The 27,104-nt window shown below is 47.6% G+C and overlaps 1 protein-coding gene across 1 annotated transcript in view; it reads left to right on the top strand.

The window, feature by feature from the left end:
- BLTP3B (bridge-like lipid transfer protein family member 3B) overlaps window positions 1-27,104 on the top strand; it is a 207,656-nt gene that overhangs the window by 75,259 nt on the left and 105,293 nt on the right. The window contains exons 3-4 of the mRNA XM_063928423.1: window positions 3,475-3,513; window positions 3,842-3,933. Coding sequence (XP_063784493.1) covers window positions 3,475-3,513; window positions 3,842-3,933 — 131 coding nt within the window. The remainder of the gene's footprint in view (window positions 1-3,474; window positions 3,514-3,841; window positions 3,934-27,104) is intronic.

Raw genomic sequence — 27,104 nt, 5'->3', positions numbered from 1 at the left:
ATTTACCCATATGCTTTTATTCTATCGATTTGATGTAAGTGCACTGTTTAAAAATAAACCTTTGTTTTTAAAAAAGGATAATTGCACTATTGCACTTTCTTTTGCTGTTTATCTTTTATGAGGTCCAGCTGCATTTGTTTGATATCAGCGCTGGATATTATAAGGACTGTTATCATCCAGTCCTTTGTTGCTGTACTGCCAATGAGGATCTATTTTATATGCCACTGATCTTATCTGTTTGGTGTAAGTGCAATATTAAAATAAATTCAGGCACTTTAAAAAAAAGGATAATTGCACTATTGCACTTTCTTTTTGTCTTATATTTTGATGAGAATTAGATCCACCTGCCTATAATCAACGTTGGATTTTTACTCATCTCCTGAAATACCAGTGTATGTGACCAATTGATTTTAATTATCCACTGGGTGTGTGTTTGTAAACTTGGTTTTTATAGGAGTGCTTTAAGTTTGTATCTCTTTTTCCCTCCATCAATGCATTCGCCTATTGGGAAGATGGTGGCCTCCTACGAGGCTCTCCAGTACGGTAGGTTCCGTGCTCGGCCCTTCCAACTGGATCTCCTGGACAAGTGGTCGGGATCTCACCTCCACATGCATTAGAGAATTCGTCTGTTGCCAAGGGCAAGGATTTCTCTCTTCTGGTGGCTCCAATTGCCTCACTTTCTAGAAGGCCGCAGGTTTGGGATTCAGGACTGGGTCCTGCTAACAATGGATGCGAGCCTCCGGGGCTGGGGAGCAGTCACTCAAGGAGCAACCTTCCAAGGACAGTGGTCAAGCCTGGAAGCCGGCCTGCCCATCAACATCCTGGAACTAAGAGCCGTCTACAACGGTCTTCAGGCGGCGGTCCCTGTTCTAAGAAATCGGGCCATCCAAGTGCAGTCGGACAACGCAACAACAGTGGCTTACATAAACCGATAGGACGGAACGATGAGCAGAGCGGCAATGTCAGAGGTGACAAAAATACTCCTCTGGACAGAAAAACACGCGTTGGCGCTGTCGGCCATCTTCATTCCGGGAGTAGACAACTGGGAAGCAGACTTCCTCTGTAGACACGATCTCCATCCAGGAGAATGGGGACTCCATCCGGAGGTTTTCAAGGAAATAACAGATCTTTGGGGATTGCCCCAAATAGACATGATGGCTTCTCGTCTCAACAAGAAGCTTCGGCGTTATTGTTCCAGGTCGTGGGACCCACAGGCAGTGGCTGTGGATGCCCTGGTGTCTCCGTGGGTGTTCCAGTCAGTGTACGTGTTTCCATCACTCCCACTCATCCCAAGAATCCTAAAGCTCATAAGGAGAACAAGGGTTCAAGCGATCCTCATTGCCCCAGATTATCCAAGAAGGGCTTGGTACACGGACCTTCTGAATCTACTGCAAGAAGAGCCGAGGCCTCTTCCTCTTCGGGAGGACCTGCTGCAGCAGCAGGGGCCGTTCGCCTATCAAGACTTACCACTGCTACGTTTGACGGCATGGAAGTTGAGCGCCTGATTCTTGCTCGTAAGGGTATTCCGAAGAAAGTTATTCCTACCCTCATACAGGCTAGGAAAGGGGTAACGTCAAAACATTATCATCGCATTTGGAAGAAATATGTTTCTTAGTGTGAGTCCAAGAAGTTTCTTGCGGTGGAATTTCAACTGGGACGTTTCCTCCTCTTCCTGCAAGCAGGAGTGGATATGGGTCTGAGGTTGGGATCTGTGAAGTTCCAGATTTCAGCCCTATCTATTTTCTTTCAGAAGCAATTGGCTGCCCTCCCTGAGGTTCAGACCTTTTTGAAGGGAGTTCTGCATATCCAACCTCCCTTTGTACCGCCTACGGCGCCATAGGACCTTAACGTGGTGTTGCAGTTCCTCCAGTCGGATTGGTTTGAGCCTCTACAGGAGGTGGAGCTCAAATTTCTTACATGGAAGGCGGTCACTTTGTTGGCCTTAGCTTCTGCTAGACGTGTGTCCGAGCTGGGGTCTTTATCCTGTAAAAGCCCTTACTTGATCTTCCACGAAGATAGAGCTGAGCTCCGGACTCGTCAACAGTTTCTTCCGAAGGTTGTGTCGGCATTTCATATCAACAAACCTATTGTGGTGCCAGTGGCTACTGACTCCTCAATTACTTCAAAGTCCTTGGATGTTGTAAGGGCTCTGAAGATATATGTGAAGAGAACTTCTCGTCACAGGAAGTCGGACTCTGTTTGTCCTATATGATCCCAAGAAAATTGGGTGTCCTGCTTCTAAGCAGACTATTTCTCGCTGGATTAGGTTCACTATCCAGCATGCTTATTCTACAGCAGGACTGCCTTGTCCAAAATCTGTTAAGGCCCACTCTACTCGTAAGGTGGGGTCTTCCTGGGCGGCTGCCCGGGGTGTCTCAGCTTTACAACTTTCCCGAGCTGCAACTTGGTCTGGGTCGAATTTGCAAAGTTCTACAAGTTTGATACTTTGGCCTCTAATGATCTGAAGTTCAGTCAATTAGTTCTGCAGGAGCCTCCACGCTCTCCCTCCTGTTCTGGGAGCTTTGGTACATCACCATGGTATTAATGTGGACCCCAGCATCCTCTAGAATGTAAGAGAAAATAGGATTTTGGTACCTACTGGTAAATCCTTTTCTCGTAGTCCGTAGAGGATGCTGGGTGCCCGCCCAGCGCTTCGTTTTCCTGCTATTGTTATTTGGTTCAGTACAACTTCGTTTTAGTTGAGTACTGCATTGTTACTTGGTAAGTAATGTTTCAGCTGTTGCTGAGTAGTTCAAGCTAGTTGTCTTGACGTGCCTTGTATGTAGTTCAAGCTAGTTGTCTAGACGTGCCTTGTATGTGTGAGCTGGTATGAATCTCCCCACTATCTGTGTTAAGTTCTTCTCTCGAAGTATGTCGTCTCCTCGGGCACAGTTTCTAGACTGAGTCTGGTAGGAGGGGCATAGAGGGAGGAGCCAGCCCACACTCTCAAACTCTTAAAGTGCCAATGGCTACTGGTGGACCAGTCTATACCCCATGGTACTAATGTGGACCCCAGCATCCTCTACGGACTACGAGAAAAGGATTTACCGGTAGGTACCAAAATCCTATTTTTTTTATTGTATATGGTTTTAGTTATTATTTGTTGACTGTAGTTAGTTTGTTTTAGTTCTTAATTAATATATATTTATTTTTATTGTATATGGTTTTATTTATTATTTGTAGACTGTAGCTTTATTATTTCTCTGCATATCCTCCTACATGGCAAAGTTATTCACTTGTGGTATTTATTTAGAAAATGTGTTACAGTGAATGTATCACTATAAGTGTCAAACAGACCAGTTTTCCAAGAGAGGATTGTATTATAATCTACAAGTAAAATGTTTGATGTGCGTGAATGAGATCTTGCTGTTAGATATGTACGTACTGTATGAATGCAGAAAGATGTATTTCAGTTTAGATGTATTATCCAGCATGATTCCGTAATAATTCCTATTCCTTTTTCATGTCTTGCAGATACCGTGGACTAAACTGAAGACTCACCCAATTAGTCTGGTTAGTTTTCTTCCCAAATAACAAAAAGAGATGATTCCGTTATATAATATGTCCAGGATACCTTCTTATTGCAATTCCTAATTCACTATAACTGTTATCACAGTCCTGAGCTTCACATACACCCACTGTCGTTGTCTTTCTCTTCTCTCTTCTGTTTCTTCTGTTCTAGACCTGGTGATTTATTTCATTGTTTAATTGAATAACCTGTAATATTTATATTAATTATGGGAGTAATTGAATAAATAGTCCAACACATTTGTAGTATGCTTAGCGTCACTATTGAATTCTTATTTGCTGAAATGTAATTTGTGCTATTTTTTTCCCTTAGTCCCTGGACAAAGTAATAATGGAAATGAGCACATGTGAGGAGCCACGTGCCTGTAATGGTCCTTCCCCATTGGTGACCGCCTCGGGACAAAGGTGATATGATGACCCCAGTTAAAAGCATAGTTTAGTTTTGGGTGTGTAGACTGGTCATACATTCCAAAATAATATTAATTCTGCTGTTGTTGCCCCTTTGCTGATGTAGCAACCTCCACTCTTCTGGGAAAGGTGTCCACTAGACTTTGGAACATAGCTATTCAGCCGTGAGAGCGTTAGTGAGGTCAGTCACAGATGTTGGACGATGAGGCCTGGCTATCAGACGGCATTCTAATTCATCCCACAGGTGTTCAGGACTCTGTGCAGGCCGGTCAGGTTCCTCCATACCAAACGTGACACATAATATATTATGAATCAGATCGCTTAGCACACGGGAATCACTGTCATGCTGAAATGGGAAAGGGCTTTCCCCAAACTGTTGCGCACAATTCTCTAGAATGTGAATGTATACTGTAGCATTAAGCTTCCCTGCACTGGAGCAAAGAGGCTTAGGGCAACCCATGAAAGAGCCACCTACCATTTTCCTCCTCCACATCATGGCATAAAGCGTTCTCTTGGCATACATCAAACCAAGGTTCATCCATGAGCGTGCCAGATGGAGAAGCATAATGCACTGCTTCAGAGCCTAATGGCATTGTGCTGTAGACCAGTCCAGCCAACTTGTGTCGCAGAAACTCAACCCATGAAGCTTGAAACGGATAGTCCATGTACTGACGCTGCTTCCAGAGATGCTTTAGAAGTAGGTAATGTGTGTTGTGACCATGGACAGGCTATTTGTATGTGCTTGTGGGGCTCCGGGCTAAGCTATTATTGCTCCTAGATGTTTCCACTTCATAATAGCAGTGCTGACAGTTGAATGTGGAGGCTCTAGAAGTGACAATCCTAGGAAATGTTGCAGCCTATGCTAGAGCCACCTTGAATCACTGAGCTCATTACTAAGCGCCGTCTGTATGCTGACCGCCAGGATAATGGGCGCCGGGATCATAACTACATTCCCATTAGTATGACTGCTGCTAATATGGAGAGTACATGGATGTATGCTTAATTGTGAGCACGTGGTAACAGATGCAAAATATGGACTATATAGACTTCTATATCACATGTGAGCGTACTGATTTATGTCGATAGCGCTTGAATGCCATAGAGATATATATTCTGTATTTGCAATGGGCAGTCTGTCTGTTTTGTTCCATGACAACTCAGTGGTGGCCCCCGTGGCAGAATGTAAAACATGACCTGTTGCTCTGGGCCTGCAGGCTTGCAAAGTATCTACATATAATTACATGTAACAGAGGAGAATGTAAAGTGTTTGATCTAGCAGCATTCACTGTTCTATGTTTAACATTCATAATGTAAATATTTGGTCGGATCATGTCACTCTAATTGGCACGTCTTTAACTTGGTAAAACAAACGTGACTGTGTATATTTGTTATGACGGATACGCATACTTGAGTGGTCAGGTTAGTGTCAAACAGAAAGGGAAGGTGTGCTGTGATGTGTAGCATTGTATAGGCGTCACACCTCCTTGTCTAATCCGTGTTCTGCTGCCTGGGAACAGAAGGGGAGTTATGCTAAGGAACACAAGCCTTTAAAGGCATATTGTACCATAGATAGAAGGGGATCCGGTCGTTAGGTCGACCACTATTGGTCGACAGTAAGTAGGTCGACAGGGACTCTAGGTCGACATGAGTTTAAAAATAAGAATTTACTTACCGATAATTCTATTTCTCATAGTCCGTAGTGGATGCTGGGGACTCCGTAAGGACCATGGGGAATAGCGGCTCCGCAGGAGACTGGGCACATCTAAAGAAAGCTTTAGGACTATCTGGTGTGCACTGGCTCCTCCCCCTATGACCCTCCTCCAAGCCTCAGTTAGGATACTGTGCCCGGACGAGCGTACACAATAAGGAAGGATCTTGAATCCCGGGTAAGACTCATACCAGCCACACCAATCACACCGTATAACCTGTGATCTGAACCCAGTTAACAGCATGATAACAGAGGAGCCTCTGAAAGATGGCTCACAACAATAATAACCCGATTTTTGTAACAATAACTATGTACAAGTATTGCAGACAATCCGCACTTGGGATGGGCGCCCAGCATCCACTACGGACTATGAGAAATAGAATTATCGGTAAGTAAATTCTTATTTTCTCTAACGTCCTAAGTGGATGCTGGAGACTCCGTAAGGACCATGGGGATTATACCAAAGCTCCCAAACGGGCGGGAGAGTGCGGATGACTCTGCAGCACCAAATGAGAGAACTCCAGGTCCTCCTCAGCCAGGATATCAATTTTGTAGAATTTTACAAACGTATTTGCTCCTGACCAAGTAGCTGCTCGGCAAAGTTGTAAAGCCGAGACCCCTCGGGCAGCCGCCCAAGATGAGCCCACCTTCCTTGTGGAGTGGGCATTTACAGATTTTTGGCTGTGGCAGGCCTGCCACAGAATGTGCAAGCTGAATTGTACTACAAATCCAACGAGCAATAGTCTGCTTAGAAGCAGGAGCACCCAGCTTGTTGGGTGCATACAGGATAAACAGCGAGTCAGATTTCCTGACTCCAGCCCTCCTGGAAACATATATTTTCAGGGCCCTGACAACGTCTAGCAACTTGGAGTCCTCCAAGTCCCTAGTAGCCGCAGGCACCACAAATAGGTTGGTTCAGGTGAAACGCTGAAACCACCTTAGGGAGAAACTGAGGACGAGTCCTCAATTCCGCCCTGTCCGAATGGAACATCAGATAAGGGCTATTTCAGGATAAAGCCGCCAATTCTGACACGCGCCTGGCCCAGGCCAGGGCCAACAGCATGACCACTTTCCATGTGAGATATTTTAACTCCACAGATTTAAGTGGTTCAAACCAATGTGACTTTTGGAACCCAAAACTACATTGAGATCCCAAAGTGCCACTGGAGGCACAAAAGGAGGCTGTATATGCAGTACCCCTTTTACAAACGTCTGAACTTCAGGGACTGAAGCTAGTTCTTTTTGGAAGAAAATTGACAGGGCCGAAATTTGAACCTTAATGGACCCCAATTTCAGGCCCATAGACACTCCTGTTTGCAGGAAATGTAGGAATCGACCCAGTTGAATTTCCACCGTCGGGCCTTACTGGTCTCGCACCACGCAACATATTTTCGCCAATTGCGGTGATAATGTTTTTGCGGTTACATCCTTCCTGGCTTTGATCAGGATAGGGATGACTTCATCCGGAATGCCTTTTTTCCTTCAGGATCCGGCGTTCAACCGCCATGCCATCAAACGCAGCCGCGGTAAGTCTTGGAACAGACCGGGTCCTTGCTGGAGCAGGTCCCTTCTTAGAGGTAGAGGCCACGGATCCTCCGTGAGCATCTCTTGAAGTTCCGGTTACCAAGTCCTGCTTGGCCAATCCGGAGCCACGAATATAGTGCTTACTCCTCTCCATCTTATCAATCTCAGTACCTTGGGTATGAGAGGCAGAGGAGGGAACACATACCCTGACTGGTACACCCACGGTGTTACCAGAGCGTCTACAGCTATTGCCTGAGGGTCCCTGGACCTGGCGCAATACCTGTCGAGTTTTTCCCAACGGTTTATAATCATGTGGAAGACTTCTGGGTGAAGTCCCCACTCTCCCGGGTGGAGGTCGTGCTGAGGAAGTCTGCTTCCCAGTTGTCCACTCCCGGAATGAATACTGCTGACAGTGCTATCACATGATTTTCCGCCCAGCGAAGAATCCTTGCAGCTTCTGCCATTGCCCTCCTGCTTCTTGTGCCACCCTGTCTGTTTACGTGGGTGACTGCCGTGATGTTGTCCGACTGGATCAACACCGGCTGACCTTGAAGCAGAGGTCTTGCTAAGCTTAGAGCAATGTAAATGTCCCTTAGCTTCAGGATATTTATGTGAAGTGAGGTCTCCAGGCTTGACCATAAGTCCTGGATATTCCTTCCCTGTGTGACTGCTCCCCAGCCTCGCAGGCTGGCATCCGTGGTTACCAGGACCCAGTCCTGAATGCCGAATCTGCGGCCCTCTAGAAGATGAGCACTCTGCAACCACCACAGGAGGGACCCCTTGTCCTTGGTGACAGGGTTATCCGCTGATGCAGCTGAAAATGCGACCCGGACCATTTGTCCAGCAGGTCCCACTGGAAAGTTCTTGCGTGGAGTCTGCCGAATGGGATTGCTTCGTAGGAAGCCACCATTTTACCCAGAACCCTTGTGCATTGATGCACTGAGACTTGGCTCGGTTTTAGGAGGTTCCTGACTAGCTCGGATAACTCCCTGGCTTTCTCCTCCGGGAGAAACACCTTTTTCTGGACTGTGTCCAGGATCATCCCTAGGAACAGAAAACAAGTCGTCGGAACCAGCTGCGATTTTGGAATATTGAGAATCCAACCGTGCTGCAGCAACACTACCTGAGAGAGTGCTACACCGACCTCCAACTGTTCCCTGGATCTTACCCTTATCAGGGAATTGTCCAAGTAAGGGATAACTAAAATTCCCTTCCTTTGAAGGAATATCATCATTTCGGCCATTACCTTGGTAAAGACCCGGGGTGCCGTGGACCATCCATACGGCAGCGTCTGAACTGATAGTGACAGTTCTGTACCATAAACCTGAGGTACCCTTGGTGAGAAGGGTAAATTTTGACATGAAGGTAAGCATCCCTGATGTCCCGAGACATCATGTAGTCCCCTTCTTCCAGGTTCGCAATCACTGCTCTGAGTGACTCAATCTTGAATTTGAACCTCTGTATGTAAGTGTTCAAAGATTTTAGATTTAGAATCGGTCTCACCGAGCCGTCCGGCTTCGGTACCACAACAGTGTGGAATAATACCCCGTTCCCTGTTGCAGGAGGGGTATTTTGATTATCATCTGCTGGGAATACAGCTTGTGAATGGCTTCCAAAACTGTCTCCCTGTCAGAAGGAGACATCGGTAAAGCCGACTTTAGGAAACGGCGAGGGGGAGACGTCTCGAATTCTAATTTGTACCCCTGAGATATCACCTGAAGGATCCAGGGGTCTACTTGCGAGTGAGCCCACTGCGCGCTGAAATTCATTGAGACGGGCCCCCCACCGTGCCTGATTCTGCTTGTAAAGCCCCAGCGTATACTGAGGGCTTGGCAGAGGCGAGAGAGGGTTTCTGTTCCTGGGAACTGGCTGATTTCTGCAGCCTTTTCTCTATCGTCCTAGTGGATGCTGGGGTTCCTGAAAGGACCATGGGGAATAGCGGCTCCGCAGGAGACAGGGCACAAAAAGTAAAGCTTTTTCCGATCAGGTGGTGTGCACTGGCTCCTCCCCCTATGACCCTCCTCCAGTTAGATTTTGTGCCCGGCCGAGAAGGGTGCAATCTAGGTGGCTCTCCTAAAGAGCTGCTTAGAAAAAGTTTAGCTAGGTTTTTTATTTTACAGTGATTCCTGCTGGCAACAGGATCACTGCAGCGAGGGACTGAGGGGAGAAGGAGTCAACTCACCTGCGTGCAGGATGGATTGGCTTTTTGGCTACTGGACATCAAGCTCCAGAGGGACGATCACGGGTACAGCCTGGATGGTCACCGGAGCCACGCCGCCGGCCCCCTTGCAGATGCTGAAGACAGAAGAGGTCCAGAATCGGCGGCTGAAGACTCCTGCAGTCTTCAAAAGGTAGCGCACAGCACTGCAGCTGTGCGCCATTTTCCTCTCAGCACACTTCACACGGCAGTCACTGAGGGTGCAGGGCGCTGGGAGGGGGGCGCCCTGGGAGGCAAAATGATTACCTATAAAGGCTAAAAATACCTCACATATAGCCCTAGAGGCTATATGGAGATATTTAACCCCTGCCTAATTTCTCTAAATAGCGGGAGACGAGCCCGCCAGAAAAGGGGCGGGGCCTATCTCCTCAGCACACGGCGCCATTTCCTCTCACAGTTCCGCTGGTCAGGACGGCTCCCAAGTCTCTCCCCTGCACTGCACTACAGAAACAGGGTAAAACAGAGAGGGGGGGGCACATTTATGGCGATAATTTGATATAACAAAGCAGCTATAAGGGAGCACTTATTATAAGGCTATCCCTGATATATATATAGCGCTTTTGGTGTGTGCTGGCAAACTCTCCCTCTGTCTCCCCAAAGGGCTAGTGGGTCCTGTCTTCGTTAGGAGCATTCCCTGTGTGTCTGCTGTGTGTCGGTACGTGTGTGTCGACATGTATGAGGACGATATTGGTGTGGAGGCGGAGCAATTGCCAAATATGAGGATGTCACCCCCTAGGGAGTCGACACCGGAATGGATGCCTTTATTTATGGAACTACGGGATAGTGTCAACACGCTAAAGCAGTCGTTTGACGACATGAGGCGGCCGGACAATCAATTAGTGCCTGTCCAGGCGACTCAAACACCGTCAGGGGCTGTGAAACGCCCTTTGCCTCAGTCGGTCGACACAGACCCAGACACAGGCGATGACTCCAGTGGTGACGGTGACGAATCAACCGTATTTTCCAGTAGGGCCACACGTTATATGATTTTGGCAATGAAGGAGGCGTTACATTTAGCTGATACTACAGGTACCACTAAACAGGGTATTATGTGGGGTATGAAAAAACTACCTATAGTTTTTCCTGAATCAGAAGAATTAAATGACGTGTGTAATGAAGCGTGGGTTGCCCCTGATAAAAAACTGATAATTTCAAAGAAATTATTGGCATTATACCCTTTCCCGCCAGAGGTTAGGGAGCGCTGGGAAACACCTCCTAGGGTGGACAAGGCGCTAACACGCTTATCTAAACAAGTGGCGTTACCCTCTCCTGAGACGGCCGCACTTAAAGATCCATCAGATAGGAGGATGGAAAATATCCAAAAAAGTATATACACACATGCAGGTGTTATACTACGACCAGCTGTAGCGACTGCCTGGATGGGCAGTGCTGGGGTAGTTTGGTCAGAGTCCCTGATTGAAAATATTGATACCCTGGACAGGGACAATATTTTACTGTCGTTAGAACAAATAAAGGATGCATTTCTTTATATGCGTGATGCACAGAGGGATATCTGCACACTGGCATCACGGGTAAGTGCTATGTCCATTTCGGCCAGAAGAGCTTTATGGACGCGACAGTGGTCAGGTGATGCGGATTCAAAACGGCATATGGAAGTTTTGCCGTATAAAGGGGAGGAGTTATTTGGAGTCGGTCTATCAGATTTGGTGGCCACGGCTACAGCCGGGAAATCCACCTTTCTACCTCAAGTCACTCCCCCACAGAAAAAGGCACCGACTTTTCAACCGCAGCCCTTTCGTTCCTTTAAAAATAAGAGAGCAAAGGGCTATTCATATCTGCCACGAGGCAAAGGTCGAGGGAAGAGACAGCAACACGCAGCTCCTTCCCAGGAACAGAAGCCCTCCCCGGCTTCTACAAAAGCCTCAGCATGACGCTGGGGCTCCTCAAGCGGACTCGGGGATGGTGGGCGGTCGTCTCAAAAATTACAGCGCGCAGTGGGCTCACTCGCAGGTAGATCCCTGGATCCTGCAGATAATATCTCAAGGGTACAGGTTGGAATTAGAGACGGATCCACCTCGCCGTTTCCTGAAGTCTGCTTTACCAACGTCCCCCTCCGAAAGGGAGACGGTTTTGGAAGCCATTCACAAGCTGTACTCTCAGCAGGTGATAGTCAAGGTACCTCTTCTACAACAAGGGAAGGGGTATTATTCCACTCTTTTTGTGGTACCGAAGCCGGATGGCTCGGTAAGGCCTATTCTAAATCTGAAGTCCTTGAACCTGTACATAAAGAAGTTCAAGTTCAAAATGGAGTCACTCAGAGCAGTGATAGCGAACCTGGAAGAGGGGGACTTTATGGTATCCTTGGACATCAAGGATGCGTATCTCCACGTTCCAATTTACCCCTCACACCAGGGGTACCTCAGGTTCGTTGTACAAAACTGTCACTATCAGTTTCAGACGCTGCCGTTCGGATTGTCCACGGCACCTCGGATCTTTACAAAGGTAATGGCCGAGATGATGATTCTTCTTCGAAGAAAAGGCGTATTAATTATCCCATACTTGGACGATCTCCTAATAAGGGCGAGGTCCAGAGAACAGCTAGAGATGGGATTAGCACTGTCTCAAGAAGTGCTAAAACAGCACGGGTGGATTCTGAATATTCCAAAATCCCAGTTAATGCCGACAACTCGTCTGCTGTTCCTAGGGATGATTCTGGACACGGTTCAGAAAAAGGTTTTTCTCCCGGAGGAAAAAGCCAAGGAGTTATCCGAGCTTGTCAGGAACCTCCTAAAACCAGGAAAGGTGTCTGTACATCAATGCACAAGAGTCCTGGGAAAAATGGTAGCTTCTTACGAAGCAATTCCATTCGGCAGATTCCACGCAAGAATTTTCCAAAGGGATCTGTTGGACAAATGGTCAGGGTCGCATCTTCAGATGCACCTACGGATAACCCTGTCTCCAAGGACAAGGGTGTCTCTTCTGTGGTGGTTGCAGAGTCCTCATCTATTGGAGGGCCGCAGATTCGGCATACAGGATTGGATCCTGGTGACCACGGACGCCAGCCTGAGAGGCTGGGGAGCAGTCACACAAGGAAGAAACTTCCAGGGAGTATGGACGAGCCTGGAAACGTCTCTTCACATAAACATTCTGGAACTAAGAGCAATATACAATGCTCTAAGCCAGGCAGAACCTCTGCTTCAGGGAAAACCGGTGTTGATCCAGTCGGACAACATCACGGCAGTCGCCCATGTGAACAGACAGGGCGGCACAAGAAGCAGGAGTGCAATGGCAGAAGCTGCAAGGATTCTTCGCTGGGCAGAGGATCATGTGATAGCGCTATCAGCAGTGTTCATCCCGGGAGTGGACAACTGGGAAGCAGACTTCCTCAGCAGACACGATCTTCACCCGGGAGAGTGGGGACTTCATCCAGAAGTCTTCCACATGCTGGTAACCCGTTGGGAAAGACCAATGGTGGACATGATGGCGTCTCGCCTCAACAAAAAACTGGACAGGTATTGCGCCAGGTCAAGAGATCCGCAGGCAATAGCTGTGGACGCGCTGGTAACGCCTTGGGTGTACCAGTCGGTGTATGTGTTTCCTCCTCTGCCTCTCATACCAAAAGTATTGAGAATTATACGGCAAAGAGGCGTAAGAACGATACTAGTGGTTCCGGATTGGCCAAGAAGGACTTGGTACCCGGAACTTCAAGAGATGATCACGGAAGATCCGTGGCCTCTACCTCTAAGGAGGGACTTGCTTCAGCAGGGTCCCTGTCTGTTTCAAGACTTACCGCGGCTGCGTTTGACGGCATGGCGGTTGAACGCCGGATCCTAATGGAAAAAGGCATGCCGGAAGAAGTCATTCCTACTTTGATTAAAGCAAGGAAAGAAGTAACCGTGCAACATTATCACCGAATTTGGCGAAAATATGTTGCGTGGTGCGAAGATCGGAGTGCTCCGACGGAGGAATTTCAACTGGGTCGATTCCTACATTTCCTGCAATCAGGATTGTCTATGGGTCTCAAATTGGGATCTATTAAGGTTCAAATTTCGGCCCTGTCGATTTTCTTTCAAAAAGAATTGGCTTCAGTCCCTGAAGTCCAGACCTTTGTGAAGGGAGTGCTGCATATACAGCCTCCTGTGGTGCCTCCAGTGGCACCGTGGGATCTCAATGTAGTTTTGGATTTTCTAAAATCTCATTGGTTTGAACCACTAAATAAGGTGGATTTGAAATATCTCACTTGGAAAGTGACCATGCTTCTAGCCCTGGCTTCTGCCAGGAGAGTGTCAGAATTGGCAGCTTTATCTTACAAAAGCCCATATCTGATTTTCCATTCGGACAGGGCAGAACTGCGGACTCGTCCGCATTTTCTCCCTAAGGTGGTGTCAGCATTTCATCTGAACCAGCCTATTGTAGTGCCTGCGGCTACAAGTGACTTGGAGGACTCCAAGTTACTGGACGTTGTCAGAGCATTAAAAATATATATTGCAAGAACAGCTGGAGTCAGAAAATCTGACTCGTTGTTTATATTGTATGCACCCAACAAGATGGGTGCTCCTGCGTCTAAGCAGACGATTGCTCGTTGGATCTGTAGCACAATCCAACTGGCACATTCTGTGGCAGGCCTGCCACAGCCTAAATCTGTAAAGGCCCACTCCACAAGGAAGGTGGGCTCATCTTGGGCGGCTGCCCGAGGGGTCTCGGCATTACAACTTTGCCGAGCAGCTACGTGGTCAGGGGAGAACACGTTTGTAAAATTTTACAAATTTGATACTCTGGCTAAGGAGGACCTGGAGTTCTCTCATTCGGTGCTGCAGAGTCATCCGCACTCTCCCGCCCGTTTGGGAGCTTTGGTATAATCCCCATGGTCCTTTCAGGAACCCCAGCATCCACTAGGACGATAGAGAAAATAAGATTTTACTTACCGATAAATCTATTTCTCGGAGTCCGTAGTGGATGCTGGGCGCCCATCCCAAGTGCGGATTATCTGCATAAATTGTACATAGTTATTGTTAACTTATTCGGGTTATTGTTGTAGGAAGCCATCTTTCAGAGGCTCCGCTGTTATCATACTGTTAACTGGGTTTAGATCACAAGTTGTACGGTGTGATTGGTGTGGCTGGTATGAGTCTTACCCGGGATTCAAAATCCTCCCTTATTGTGTACGCTCGTCCGGGCACAGTACCTAACTGGAGTCTGGAGGAGGGTCATAGGGGGAGGAGCCAGTGCACACCACCTGATCGGAAAAAGCTTTACTTTTTGTGCCCTGTCTCCTGCGGAGCCGCTATTCCCCATGGTCCTTTCAGGAACCCCAGCATCCACTACGGACTCCGAGAAATAGATTTATCGGTAAGTAAAATCTTATTTTTCCTCTCCCTCTGTCACGGGGCAGAAATTAGGAACCCTTTTGCCCGCTTATCCACGAAAAGACTGCGCCTGATGATAATATGGCGTCTTCTCATGTTGAGAGGCGACCTGGGGTACAAACGTGGATTTCCCAGCTGTTGCCGTGGCCACCAGGTCTGAAAGACCGACCCCAAATAACTCCTCCCCTTAATAAGGCAATACTTCCAAATGCCGTTTGGAATACGCATCACCTGACCACTGACGTGTCCATAACCCTCTACTGGTAGAAATGGACAACGCACTTAGACTTGATGCCAGTCGGCAAATATTCCGCTGTGCATCACGCATATATAGAAATGCATCTTTCAAATGCTCTATAGGCAAAAATATACTGTCCCTATCTAGGGTATCAATATTTTCAGTCAGGGAATCCGACCACGCCAACCCAGCACTGCACATCCAGGCTGAGGCGATTGCTGGTCGCAGTATAACACCAGTATGTGTGTAACTACATTTTAGGATACCCTCCTGCTTTCTATCAGCAGGATCCTTAAGGGCGGCCATCTCAGGAGAGGATAGAGCCCTTACAAGCGTGTGAGCGCTTTATCCACCCTAGGGGGTGTTTCCCAACGCACCCTAACCTCTGGCGGGAAAGGATATAATGACAATAACATTTTAGAAATTATCAGTTGTTATCGGGGAAAACCCAGGCATCATCACACACCTCATTTAATTTCTCAGATTCAGGAAAACTACAGGTAGTTTTTCCTCACCGAACATTATACCCCTTTTTGGTGGTACTCGTATTATCAGAAATGTGTAAAACATTTTTCATTGCCTCAATCATGTAACGTGTGGCCCTACTGGAATTCACATTTGTCTCTTCACCGTCGACACTGGAGTCAGTATCCGTGTCGGCGTCTATATCTGCCATCTGAGGTAACGGGCGCTTTAGAGCCCCTGACAGCCTATGAGACGTCTGGACAGGCACAAGCTGAGTAGCTGGCTGTCTCATGTCAACCACTGTCTTTTATACAGAGCTGACACTGTCACGTAATTTCTTCCAACAGTTCATCCACTCAGGTGTCGACCCCCTAGGGGGTGACATCACTATTACAGGCAATCTGCTCCGTCTCCACATCATTTTTCTCCTCATACATGTCGACACAAAAGTACCGACATACAGCACACACACAGGGAATGCTCTGATAGAGGACAGGACCCCACTAGCCCTTTGGGGAGACAGAGGGAGAGTTTGCCAGCACACACCAGAGCGCTATATATATACAGGGATAACCTTATATAAGTGTTTTTCCCCTTATAGCTGCTGTATAGTTAATACTGCGCCTAATTTGTGCCCCCTCTCTTTTTTAACCCTTTTTGTAGTGTAGTGACTGCAGGGGAGAGCCAGGGAGCTTCCCTCCAACGGAGCTGTGAGGGAAAATGGCGCCAGTGTGCTGAGGAGATAGGCTCCGCCCCCTTATCGGCGGCCTTATCTCCCGTTTTTTTATGTCTTTTGGCAGGGGTTAAATGCATCCATATAGCCCAGGAGCTATATGTGATGCATTTTTTGCCATCCAAGGTGTTTATTATTGCGTCTCAGGGCGCCCCTCCCCAGCGCCCTGCACCCTCAGTGACCGGAGTGTGAAGTGTGCTGAGAGCAATGGCGCACAGCTGCAGTGCTGTGCGCTACCTTGTTGAAGACAGGACGTCTTCTGCCGCCGATTTTCCGGACCTCTTCTGCCTTCTGGCTCTGTAAGGGGGCCGGCGGCGCAGCTCTGGGACCCATCCAAGCTGGGCCTGTGATCGTCCCTCTGGAGCTAATGTCCAGTAGCCTAAGAAGCCCAATCCACTCTGCACGCAGGTGAGTTCGCTTCTTCTCCCCTTAGTCCCTCGATGCAGTGAGCCTGTTGCCAGCAGGTCTCACTGAAAATAAAAAACCTAAACTAAAACTTTCACTAAGAAGCTCAGGAGAGCCCCTAGTGTGCACCCTTCTCGTTCGGGCACAGAGATCTAACTGAGGCTTGGAGGAGGGTCATAGGGGGAGGAGCCAGTGCACACCAGATAGTCCTAAAGCTTTCTTTAGATGTGCCCAGTCTCCTGCGGAGCCGCTATTCCCCATGGTCCTTACGGAGTCCCCAGCATCCACTTAGGACGTTAGAGAAAAAAAATAATCCATTTTTTTTAACTTTTTCATACTTCACGATCCACGTGGACTGTAATTGGGAACGGTAACCTTGCCCGCAGCTCGACACTGTGCACTAACTGGGGTTCCCGGCCACTGTACGGAGCAAACGACACAAAAAAAAAAAAAAAAAAACTCATGTCAACATTTTCTCATGTCAACATAGAATCCATGTCGACTACTTACTGTTGACCAGTAACGGTCGTCCTAGACACCATCGACCTAAGTCTAATCTACCTAAAAACCACACCCAGATAGGGGATACGGTCGTTAGGTCGACAGTCATAAGGTCAACCACTAAAGGTCGACATGCATTAGGTCGACAGGGGCAGTAGGTCGACATGGTCATTAGGTCGCTATGTAATAGGTCGACAGGTCAAAAGCTCGACATGAGTTTAAAAAAAAAAAATAAATTCTTTTTCATACTTTATGATCCACGTGGACTACAATTGGGAATGGTAGCCTGCCCTTGCCCGAAGTTTGCTGGCCATGCGAGGGGACACAGTGCACTAATTGGGGTTCCCCGTCACTTTACGAAGAAAACGACACCAAAACAGTCCAAAAATCCATGTCAACCTTTTGACCTGTCGACCTAGTACATGTCAACCTAATGACCATGTCGACCTATTGCCCATGTCGGCCTAATGCATGTCGACCTTCAGTGGTCGACCTAATTTGAGTCGACCCAACGACCCATACCCCAAGATAGAAGTATGGGATTAAGCTGCAAAAAGTAATTTCCTTTCATGAAGCACATCGCAACGTCTCAACATGAAAGTGTATAGTGTACAGAATTTACAAAGTGACTGATTCTCCTGTGTAATGGCTTTTACATGGATACATTCAATGTAAATAACAGGTGTTACTCTGTGAAAGTATGTTCTACTTTCACTACATACAAACAGAACAGAGAAAGACCTCTAAAAATAAAATACTTAAAAACAAGAACAAAAAAAGATAACTACTTCTTACTTCTAAACACGCCAGTAGTATCAGAATGGGAAATGTGTGAGGTTTTCATGATTTGAATCCTCTTCAGAGATAATTCTGATACACAGAATATTTCCTGTGAAAGGATATTGTAGCCGGCATCTCTAGGTCACTTCCCTCGCCATCTTCTCTCTCATCACAAGACTGGGGAAGTGGTTTAACGAAAGCCTGCATTCTCAGCCATAGGGGGTGATTCAGACCTGATCGCTTCTGTTTTTGCACAGCGGGCAATCTGGTACTGACTGCGCATGTGTATACACCTCAATGCGCACGTGCGTTGGACAACAACAAAGGGCATCGCTGGTCAGCAACGGGGTGGTGGGAAAAATCCGATGGCACGGGCGTTCGCAAGGTGAGTGACAGGAAGAAGCCGTTTGTGGGTGGTAACTGACCGTTTACTGGGAGTGTCCTGAAAAATGCAGGCGTATCCAAAGTGTTTTCAGCGAGGGTGTCTGACGTCCGCTCCGGCCCCGATCAGCCTGATGTGATTGCACTGTAGGAGTAAGTCCTGGGCTGCATAGAGACTGCACAAAGTGGATTTTAGCAACTCTGTGTACACATGGGATCGCACACTTGCACGGCGAATATACACTCCCCCTGGAGGCGGCGACTATCTGAACACAGGACAGCAAAACTAGCAGCCCAGCGATCAGGTCTGAATCACCCCCACAGACGCCATGTTTAGCCGTACTACAGAAGGAGACACTGCGTCTGCTATAGGCTGGTGTGGCAGTCATGGTGCACAGATTGTGGAGTGTTTTGGACCATCAGTGAAGTTGCACCATCCATGGCAATTGAAGGGGGATGTCTCAGGGCTTGCACTGTCTGGCGTGTGCTAGTACATGCGGATAAGGCTGAAGCTGGTACTTGCATATTAACACTGCTGCAACTCTGCAAAATGCACGTGCATTAGCGTCCACTTCTGAATCAAGACCATTCCGTCACAGGATACTGTTGCAAAACAATTGGCTGACTACATAGAATAAAGCTCACACCCAGCTCCTAAGTAAATGTAGACAGAATGTCAGACATATTGGGATTGATGCTGATTTTGGCATGAGCTCATTGGTGGAATGTGTCTTCAGTGTCTTTGCACTGCACATGCTCTGGAACAAGTATATGCAGGTACATGCGATTCTGAGTCCTGCATATCTCCACCTGCGACGGAGTAGGTGTAATGGGGTGTTCTCACGTAAAACATATTCTCTGAGGTTGTGTCGGAGGCATGGCGAGCTATGCAGGATTGACTGTATGAGTAAATATGCCTATTTTAAAATTCTTCTTTTGCACCAAATATAGAGATGGCGTGCCAGTGTACACCAATGATGGCTGAAATGAAGGGGGGCAGTCTCCCTCACTCCACTCCTCTCGCCCGCATACCTGGCCTAGGCGCCTTAAAAAAGCCCAGGATGCAATTGGATTGCATCAGAAATTGTGGGGTGCAATACAGTTAAAACAGACAGGAATAGTTTTAGGTACTGTACATGGCAAATGTGTTGACTCTGCCTCCAGGTTCCCCAGTTCTCAATCCAATCGAGCATCTGTGGGATATGGTGGATAAAGAAGTCTGAGTCGAAGAATATGTGTGTGTGTGTGTGTGTGTGTGTGTGTGTGTATATCTATATATAAAAGGGATTTGAACACCAATCCTCGTAAATACCATATTTAAACACCTAACTTGATAAGAGCTATCAGTGATAGTGTAATTTGTGAGCACCTTGTCATTCAGTTACAGCGGTGTATATTTACTAAAGTTTGGGTTTTCAGAAGTGAAGATAATGATAAGTACAATCTGATTGTTTACTATGGGCAACATCTCCACTAATAATAATCCGCACTTTAGTAAATATGCCCATCCTCTTTTATTTAATCTAACATGTCTCGGTAATGTCATACTCGGGACACAAACCCACAGCCTGTGACATTTCAGTCAGGCACCTCGCACATGTAGCTATTTGCTCCTATATAGAATGCCTGGCAATTCTACATATATGAAGCTAGGTGTAATTGTCAGTATAAAACCATGGCAGCTTAGCAGATCAATGTAGTATTAGACTGCAGGGCACTGAATGCCCCCCTTTCACCCCTATACTCTGTTTCAAAACCTAGTATTACAGAGTCTAACAGATGGTGTTCTTCAGATAGCACTATTGTGGAACACAACAGAATGGCAATCTGACACACGGCCACAGTCTCTCAATGTATAATGATTGTTACATCCATAAGAACCCTCACATGTAGTCTGTATAAGATAGGGGGCTTTTAAACATTCCACAGTGTAAATCATTTCCCAATTTCTCTGACGTCCTAGTGGATGCTGGGGACTCCGTAAGGACCATGGGGAATAGCGGCTCCGCAGGAGACTGGGCACAGCTAAGAAAGATTTAGGACTACCTGGTGTGCACTGGCTCCTCCCACTATGACCCTCCTCCAGACTTCAGTTAGAATCCTGTGCCCGGCTGAGCTGGATGCACACTAGGGGCTCTCCTGAGCTCCTAGAGAGAAAGTATATTTTAGGTTTTTTATTTTACAGTGAGATCTGCTGGCAACAGACTCACTGCAGCGAGGGACTAAGGGGAGAAGAAGCGAACCTACCTAACTGGTGGTAGCTTGGGCTTCTTAGGCTACTGGACACCATTAGCTCCAGAGGGATCGACCGCATGGAACCGGCCATTGATGTTCGGTCCCAGAGCCGCGCCGCCGGCCCCCTTACAGAGCCAGAAGCAAGAAGAATCCGGAAAATCGGCGGCAGAAGACATCCGTCTTCACCAAGGTAGCGCACAGCACTGCAGCTGTGCGCCATTGCTCCTCATACACACTTCACACTCCGGTCACTGAGGGTGCAGGGCGCTGGGGGGGGGGCGCCCTGAGAAGCAATAAATACACCTTGGCTGGCAAATATCACAATATATAGCCCCAGAGGCTATATATGTGATAAATACCCCTGCCAGAATCCATAAAAAAGCGGGAGAAAAGTCAGCCGAAAAAGGGGCGGAGCTATCTCCCTCAGCACATTGGCGTCATTTCTCCCTCACCGCTCCGCTGGAAGGAAGCTCCCTGGCTCTCCCCTGCAGTCTACACTACAGAAAAGGGTAAAAAAAGAGAGGGGGGGCACTAAATTTAGGCGCAATATACATATAGCAGCTATAAAGGGATATAATTTAGTTAATCCCTGATTTATATAGCGCTCTGGTGTGTGCTGGCATACTCTCTGTCTCCCCAAAGGGCTTTGTGGGGTCCTGTCTTCTGTCAGAGCATTCCCTGTGTGTGTGCGGTGTGTCGGTACGGCTGTGTCGACATGTTTGATGAGGAGACTTATGTGGAGGAGGAGCAGGTGCCTATAAATGTGTTGTCACCCCCTGCGGGGCAGACACCGGAGTGGATGGACTTGTGGAAGGAATTACGCGAAAGTGTCGACTCCTTACATAAAAAATTTGACGACATGCCAAATGCGGGGCAGCCGGCTTCTCAGCCCGTGCCTGCCCAGGCGTCTCAAAAGCCATCAGGGGCTCTAAAACGCCCGCTACCTCAGATGGCAGACACAGATGTCGACACGGATACTGATACCAGTGTCGACGACGAAGAGACTAATGTAATGTCCAATAGGGCCACTCGTTATATGATTGAGGCAATGAAAAATGTTTTACACATTTCTGAGGTGACCCCAGGTACCACAAAAAAGGGTATTATGTTTGGGGAGAAAAAACTACCAGTAGTTTTTCCCCCTTCTGAAGAATTGAATGAAGTGTGTGAACTAGCGTGGGCTTCCACCGATAAAAAATTGGTAATTTCAAAAAAATTACTAATGGCGTACCCTTTCCCGCCAGAGGATAGGTTACGTTGGGAAACACCCCCTAGGGTGGATAAAGCACTTACGCGCTTATCAAAAAAGGTGGCACTGCCGTCCCAGGATACGGCCGCCTTAAAGGAACCTGCTGACAGAAAGCAGGAGGCTCTCCAGAAAGCTATATATACACACACTGGTATTATACTGAGACCAGCTATTGCCTCAGCATGGATGTGCAGTGCTGCAGCTGCATGGTCAGACTCCCTGTCAGAAAACATTGACACCCTAGACAGGGACACTATATTGCTAAACGTAGAGCATATTAAAGACGCTGTCTTTTACATAAGAGATGCACAGAGGGATATTTGCCGGCTGGCATCAAAAATAAGTGCACTGTCCATTTGTGCCAGGAGAGGGTTATGGACCCGGCAGTGGACAGGTGATGCAGATTCTAAAAGGCACATGGAAGTTTTGCCTTATAAGGGTGAGGAGTTGTTCGGGGATGGTCTTTCAGACTTAGTGTCCACAGCAACAGCTGGGAAGTCAGCATTTTTGCCACATGTCCCCTCACAACCAAAGAGAGCACCGTATTATCAGGTGCAGTCCTTTCGCCCCCAAAAGAGCAGACGGGGTAGAGGCGCGTCCTTTCTGCCCAGAGGCAGAGGTAGGGGAAAAAAGCTGCAACATACAGATACTTCCCAGGAACAAAAGTCCTCCCCCGCTTCTTCTGCTAAGTCCGCCGCATGACGCTGGGGCTCAGCAGGCGGAGCCAGGTACGGTGGGGGGCCGTCTCAAAAACTTCAGCAATCAGTGGGCTCGCTCACAGGTAGATCCCTGGATCCTTCAAGTGGTATCTCAGGGGTACAGGCTGGAATTCGAGACATCCCCCCCCCCCCCCCCCCGCCGTTTCCTCAAATCTGCCTTACCAACGACTCCAGCAGAAAGGGAGGCTGTGTTAGAGGCAATTCACAAGCTGTATTCCCAGCAGGTGATAGTCAAGGTGCCCCTACTTCAACAAGGACTGGGTTACTATTCCACAATGTTTGTGGTACCGAAACCGGACGGTTCGGTGAGACCCATTTTAAATTTGAAATCCTTGAACACATATTTAAGAAAATTCAAGTTCAAGATGGAATCGCTCAGGGCGGTTATTGCAAGCCTGGAAGAGGGAGATTACATGGTATCTCTGGACATCAAGGATGCTTACCTGCATGTCCCCATTTACCATCCTCACCAGGAGTACCTCAGATTTGTGGTACAGGATTGTCATTACCAATTCCAGACGTTGCCGTTCGGCCTGTCCACGGCACCGAGGGTATTTACCAAGGTTATGGCCGAAATGATGATACTCCTTCGGAAAAAGGGAGTTTTAATTATCCCATACTTGGACGATCTCCTGATAAGGGCGAGGTCCAGAGAGCAGTTGTTGGTCGGCGTAGCATTATCTCAGGAGGTGCTACACCAGCACGGTTGGATTCTGAATATTCCAAAGTCTCAGCTGGTTCCGGCGACACGTCTACTGTTCCTGGGGATGATTCTGGACACAGTCCAGAAAAAAGTATTTCTCCCAGAGGAGAAAGCCAAGGAGCTGTCATCTCTAGTGAGAGGCCTCCTGAAACCAAAACAGGTGTCGGTGCATCATTGCACGCGAGTCCTGGGAAAGATGGTAGCTTCCTACGAAGCGATTCCATTCGGCAGGTTCCATGCCGGAACCTTTCAGTGGGACCTGTTGGACCAATGGTCCGGATCGCATCTTCAAATGCATCGGTTGATAACCCCGTCTCCAAGGACCAGGGTGTCTCTGCTGTGGAGGCTGCAGAGTGCTCATCTCAGAGAGGGCCGCAAATTCGGCATTCAGGACTGGGTCCATGTGACCACGGATGCCAGCCTTCGGGGCTGGGGTGCAGTCACACGGGGAAGAAACTTCCAAGGACTTTGGTCAAGTCAGGAGACTTCCCTATACATAAATGTTCTGGAACTGAGGGCCATTTACAATGCCCTAAGTCAAGCAAAGCCCCTGCTTTAAAACCAGCCGGTTCTGATCCAGTCAGACAACATCACGGCAGTTGCCCATGTAAATCGACAGGGCGGCACAAGAAGCAGGACGGCGATGGCAGAAGCCACAAGGATTCTCAGATGGGCGGAAAATCATGTGTTAACACTGTCAGCAGTGTTCATTCCCGGAGTGGACGACTGGGAAGCAGATCTTCTCAGCGGACACGACCTCCACCCGGGAGAGTGGGGATTTCATCCAGAAGTCTTCCAAAGGATTGTACACCATTGGGAAAGGCCACAGGTGGACATGATGGCGTCCCGCCTCAACAAAAAGCTATAAAAGATATTGCGCCAGGTCAAAGGACCCTCAGGCGATAGCTGTGGACGCTCTGGTAACACCGTGGGTGTTCCAGTCGGTTTATGTGTTCCCCCCTCTGCCTCTCATACAAATGGTACTGAGAATAATAGGAAGGCGAGGAGTAAGAACGATACTCGTGGTTCCGGATTGGCCAAGAAGAGCTTGGTGCCCAGAACTTCAAGAAATTATATCAGAGGACCCATGGCCTCTGCCGCTCAGACAGGACCTGCGGCAGCAGGGGCCCTGTCTGTTCCAAGACTTACCGCGACTACGTTTTGACGGCATGTCGGTTGAACGCCGGATCCTAAAGGACATTTCCTACAAGCAGGAGTGTCTATGGGCCTAAAATTAGGCTCCATTAAGTACAGATCTCGGCTCTGTCGATTTTCTTCCAGAAATAACTAGCTTCAGTACCTGAAGTTCAGACATTGTAAAAGGAGTGCTGCATATTCAGCCCCCGGTTGTGCCTCCAGTGGCACCTTGGGTTCTCAACGTGGTGTTGAGTTTCTTAAAATCACATTGGTGTGAGCCACTAAAAACCGTGGATCTGAAATATCTCACGTGGAAAGTGGTCATGTTATTGGCCTTTGCTTCAGCCAGGCGAGTGTCAGAATTGGCGGCTTTATCATGTAAAAGCCCTTATCTGATTTTCCATATGGATAGGGCAGAATTGAGGACTCGTCCCCAATTTCTCCCTAAGGTGGTGTCAGCGTTTCACCTGAACCAGCCTATTGTGGTGCCGGCGGCTACTAGTGAATTGGAGGACTCCAAGTTGCTAGACGTTGTCAGGGCCCTGAAAATATATGTTTCCAGGACGGCTGGAGTCAGAAAATCTGACTCGCTGTTTATCCTGTATGCACCCAACAAGCTGGGTGCTCCTGCTTCTAAGCAGTCTATTGCTCGCTGGATTTGTAGTACAATTCAGCTTGCACATTCTGTGGCAGGCCTACCACAGCCAAAATCTGTAAATGCCCATTCCACAAGGAAGGTGGGCTCATCTTGGGCGGCTGCCCGAGGGGTCTCGGCTTTACAACTTTGCCGAGCAGCTACTTGGTCAGGGGCAAACACGTTTGCAAAATTCTACAAATTTGATACCCTGGCTGAGGAGGACCTGGAGTTCTCTCATTCGGTGCTACAGAGTCATCCGCACTCTCCCGCCCGTTTGGGAGCTTTGGTATAATCCCCATGGTCCTTACGGAGTTCCCAGCATCCACTAGGACGTCAGAGAAAATAAGAATTTACTCACCGGTAATTCTATTTCTCGTAGTCCGTAGTGGATGCTGGGCGCCCATCCCAAGTGCGGATTGCCTGCAATACTTGTAAATAGTTATTGTTAACTAAAGGGTTATTGTTGAGCCATCTGTTGAGAGGCTCAGTTGTTTTCATACTGTCAAACTGGATATAGTATCACGAGTTGTACGGTGTGATTGGTGTGGCTGGTAAGAGTCTTACCCGGGATTCTAAATCCTTCCTTTTTATGTCAGCTCGTCCGGGCACAGTGTCCTAACTGAGGCTTGGAGGAGGGTCATAGTGGGAGGAGCCAGTGCACACCAGGTAGTCATAAATCTTTCTAGAGTGCCCAGCCTCCTTCGGAGCCCGCTATTCCCCATGGTCCTTACGGAGTTCCCAGCATCCACTACGGACTACGAGAAATAGAATTACCGGTGAGTAAATTCTTATTTTTTTTATTTTATTTATTTTAAAGTTAGTGCGATTTTGTTTATTAAAGATCCCCGGCTTCATGCACCAGTACAATAGATAATTAATTATTCGGAGAAAGAACATGTATTTGTTGGAAGAAAATAGGTCTAGTCTTTAAAAAACAAAATTGTATTCATATAAAAAAAATGTTTTTGGACACTGCAGACTTGAGGAGATGCTAAACCTCTGTGCAGGTAAAAAAAAAAATACATCCTGCTAATATTCTCATCGTGAGTTTCCAAATGATTACAGTATAACATGAAGGTTTTGCTGCAGCATGCTAAGAATACATTATTAAATAACACCTTCCTGTTTAGATTGATGCTGCTGTAGTGTAATCTGTCAGGTAGTACCACCGCACAGGCACTTGGGTTATTAATCAAGACTGTACGGTTATTCTGTTTATGTTCTAAATATGGGGATCGTTTATGTTGTTCGTTAATCATGGATTTGGAGATTGGAGCCCTTTACTATCCATTTGATTACAGTTTCAGTTGTAAAATAAAGAGGTTTATGATCTGTGCTGCCTGCAGATACAGAAGGGCACCACTAGAGTATGCATACAGTCCTGGGGTTTTGTTTCTTGTCTTATTTGTATATTTCTTTCATGAGTGTTGTATAGGGATCAATCGGTATGCGATACCGCTGCACGGGATGCCGAATGTCAGGATACCGACATCGGCATCCCGTGCGCCAGTATGCCTGCAGGGGGGCAAGTGCAGCAGAGCCTCATGCGGGCTCGGTGGCAAGCTTCACTCGCCGCAGGTTCTATTCTCCCTCTATGGGTGTTGTGGACACCCTTAGAGGGGGAATCGCTTACCTCACTGGTATTCTGACGGCGCTATAGTACCCCAGTCGGGGTATTGCGACAGCCGGGATCCCGACTGGCAGTTGTGTTAACCGCATACCATTGTATAAGCTACTATTATACGAGACCTTTAATGTTATCTCCATTTTAATTTGCCCAGTTGCTGCAAATAAGCGCAGCATTGCATGGCAATTACTAATAAGAGCTGTCCACTATAATATGGTGACATATTTCAGGGACCCTGTAGTGGGCATATATATTCACACTAGCCAACTCTCCCCAAATATTGGAGACTCCTTGAAATAGCAGAAATCTCCTTGACTCCCTGTAGAATTTACCAGTTTCCCTGAGTCTAGGCTGGGTGATTAAAACACAGTCATGATGTCATCACTCTTCTCCTACGATGGAGAAAATAATAAGATTTTAAACCTACCGGTAAATCTTTTTCTCGTAGTCCGCAGAGGATGCTGGGGACTCCGTAAGGACCATGGGGAATAGACTGGCTCCGCAGGAGACATGGGCACTTTAAGAAAGACTTTAGGTATGGGTGTGCACTGGCTCCTCCCTCTATGCCCCTCCTCCAGACC

The sequence above is a fragment of the Pseudophryne corroboree genome, chromosome 6 (assembly GCF_028390025.1).
Source record: "Pseudophryne corroboree isolate aPseCor3 chromosome 6, aPseCor3.hap2, whole genome shotgun sequence".
In the NCBI taxonomy this organism is placed as follows: domain Eukaryota; kingdom Metazoa; phylum Chordata; class Amphibia; order Anura; family Myobatrachidae; genus Pseudophryne; species Pseudophryne corroboree.
This window is presented reverse-complemented; position numbering and strand designations above follow the sequence as displayed.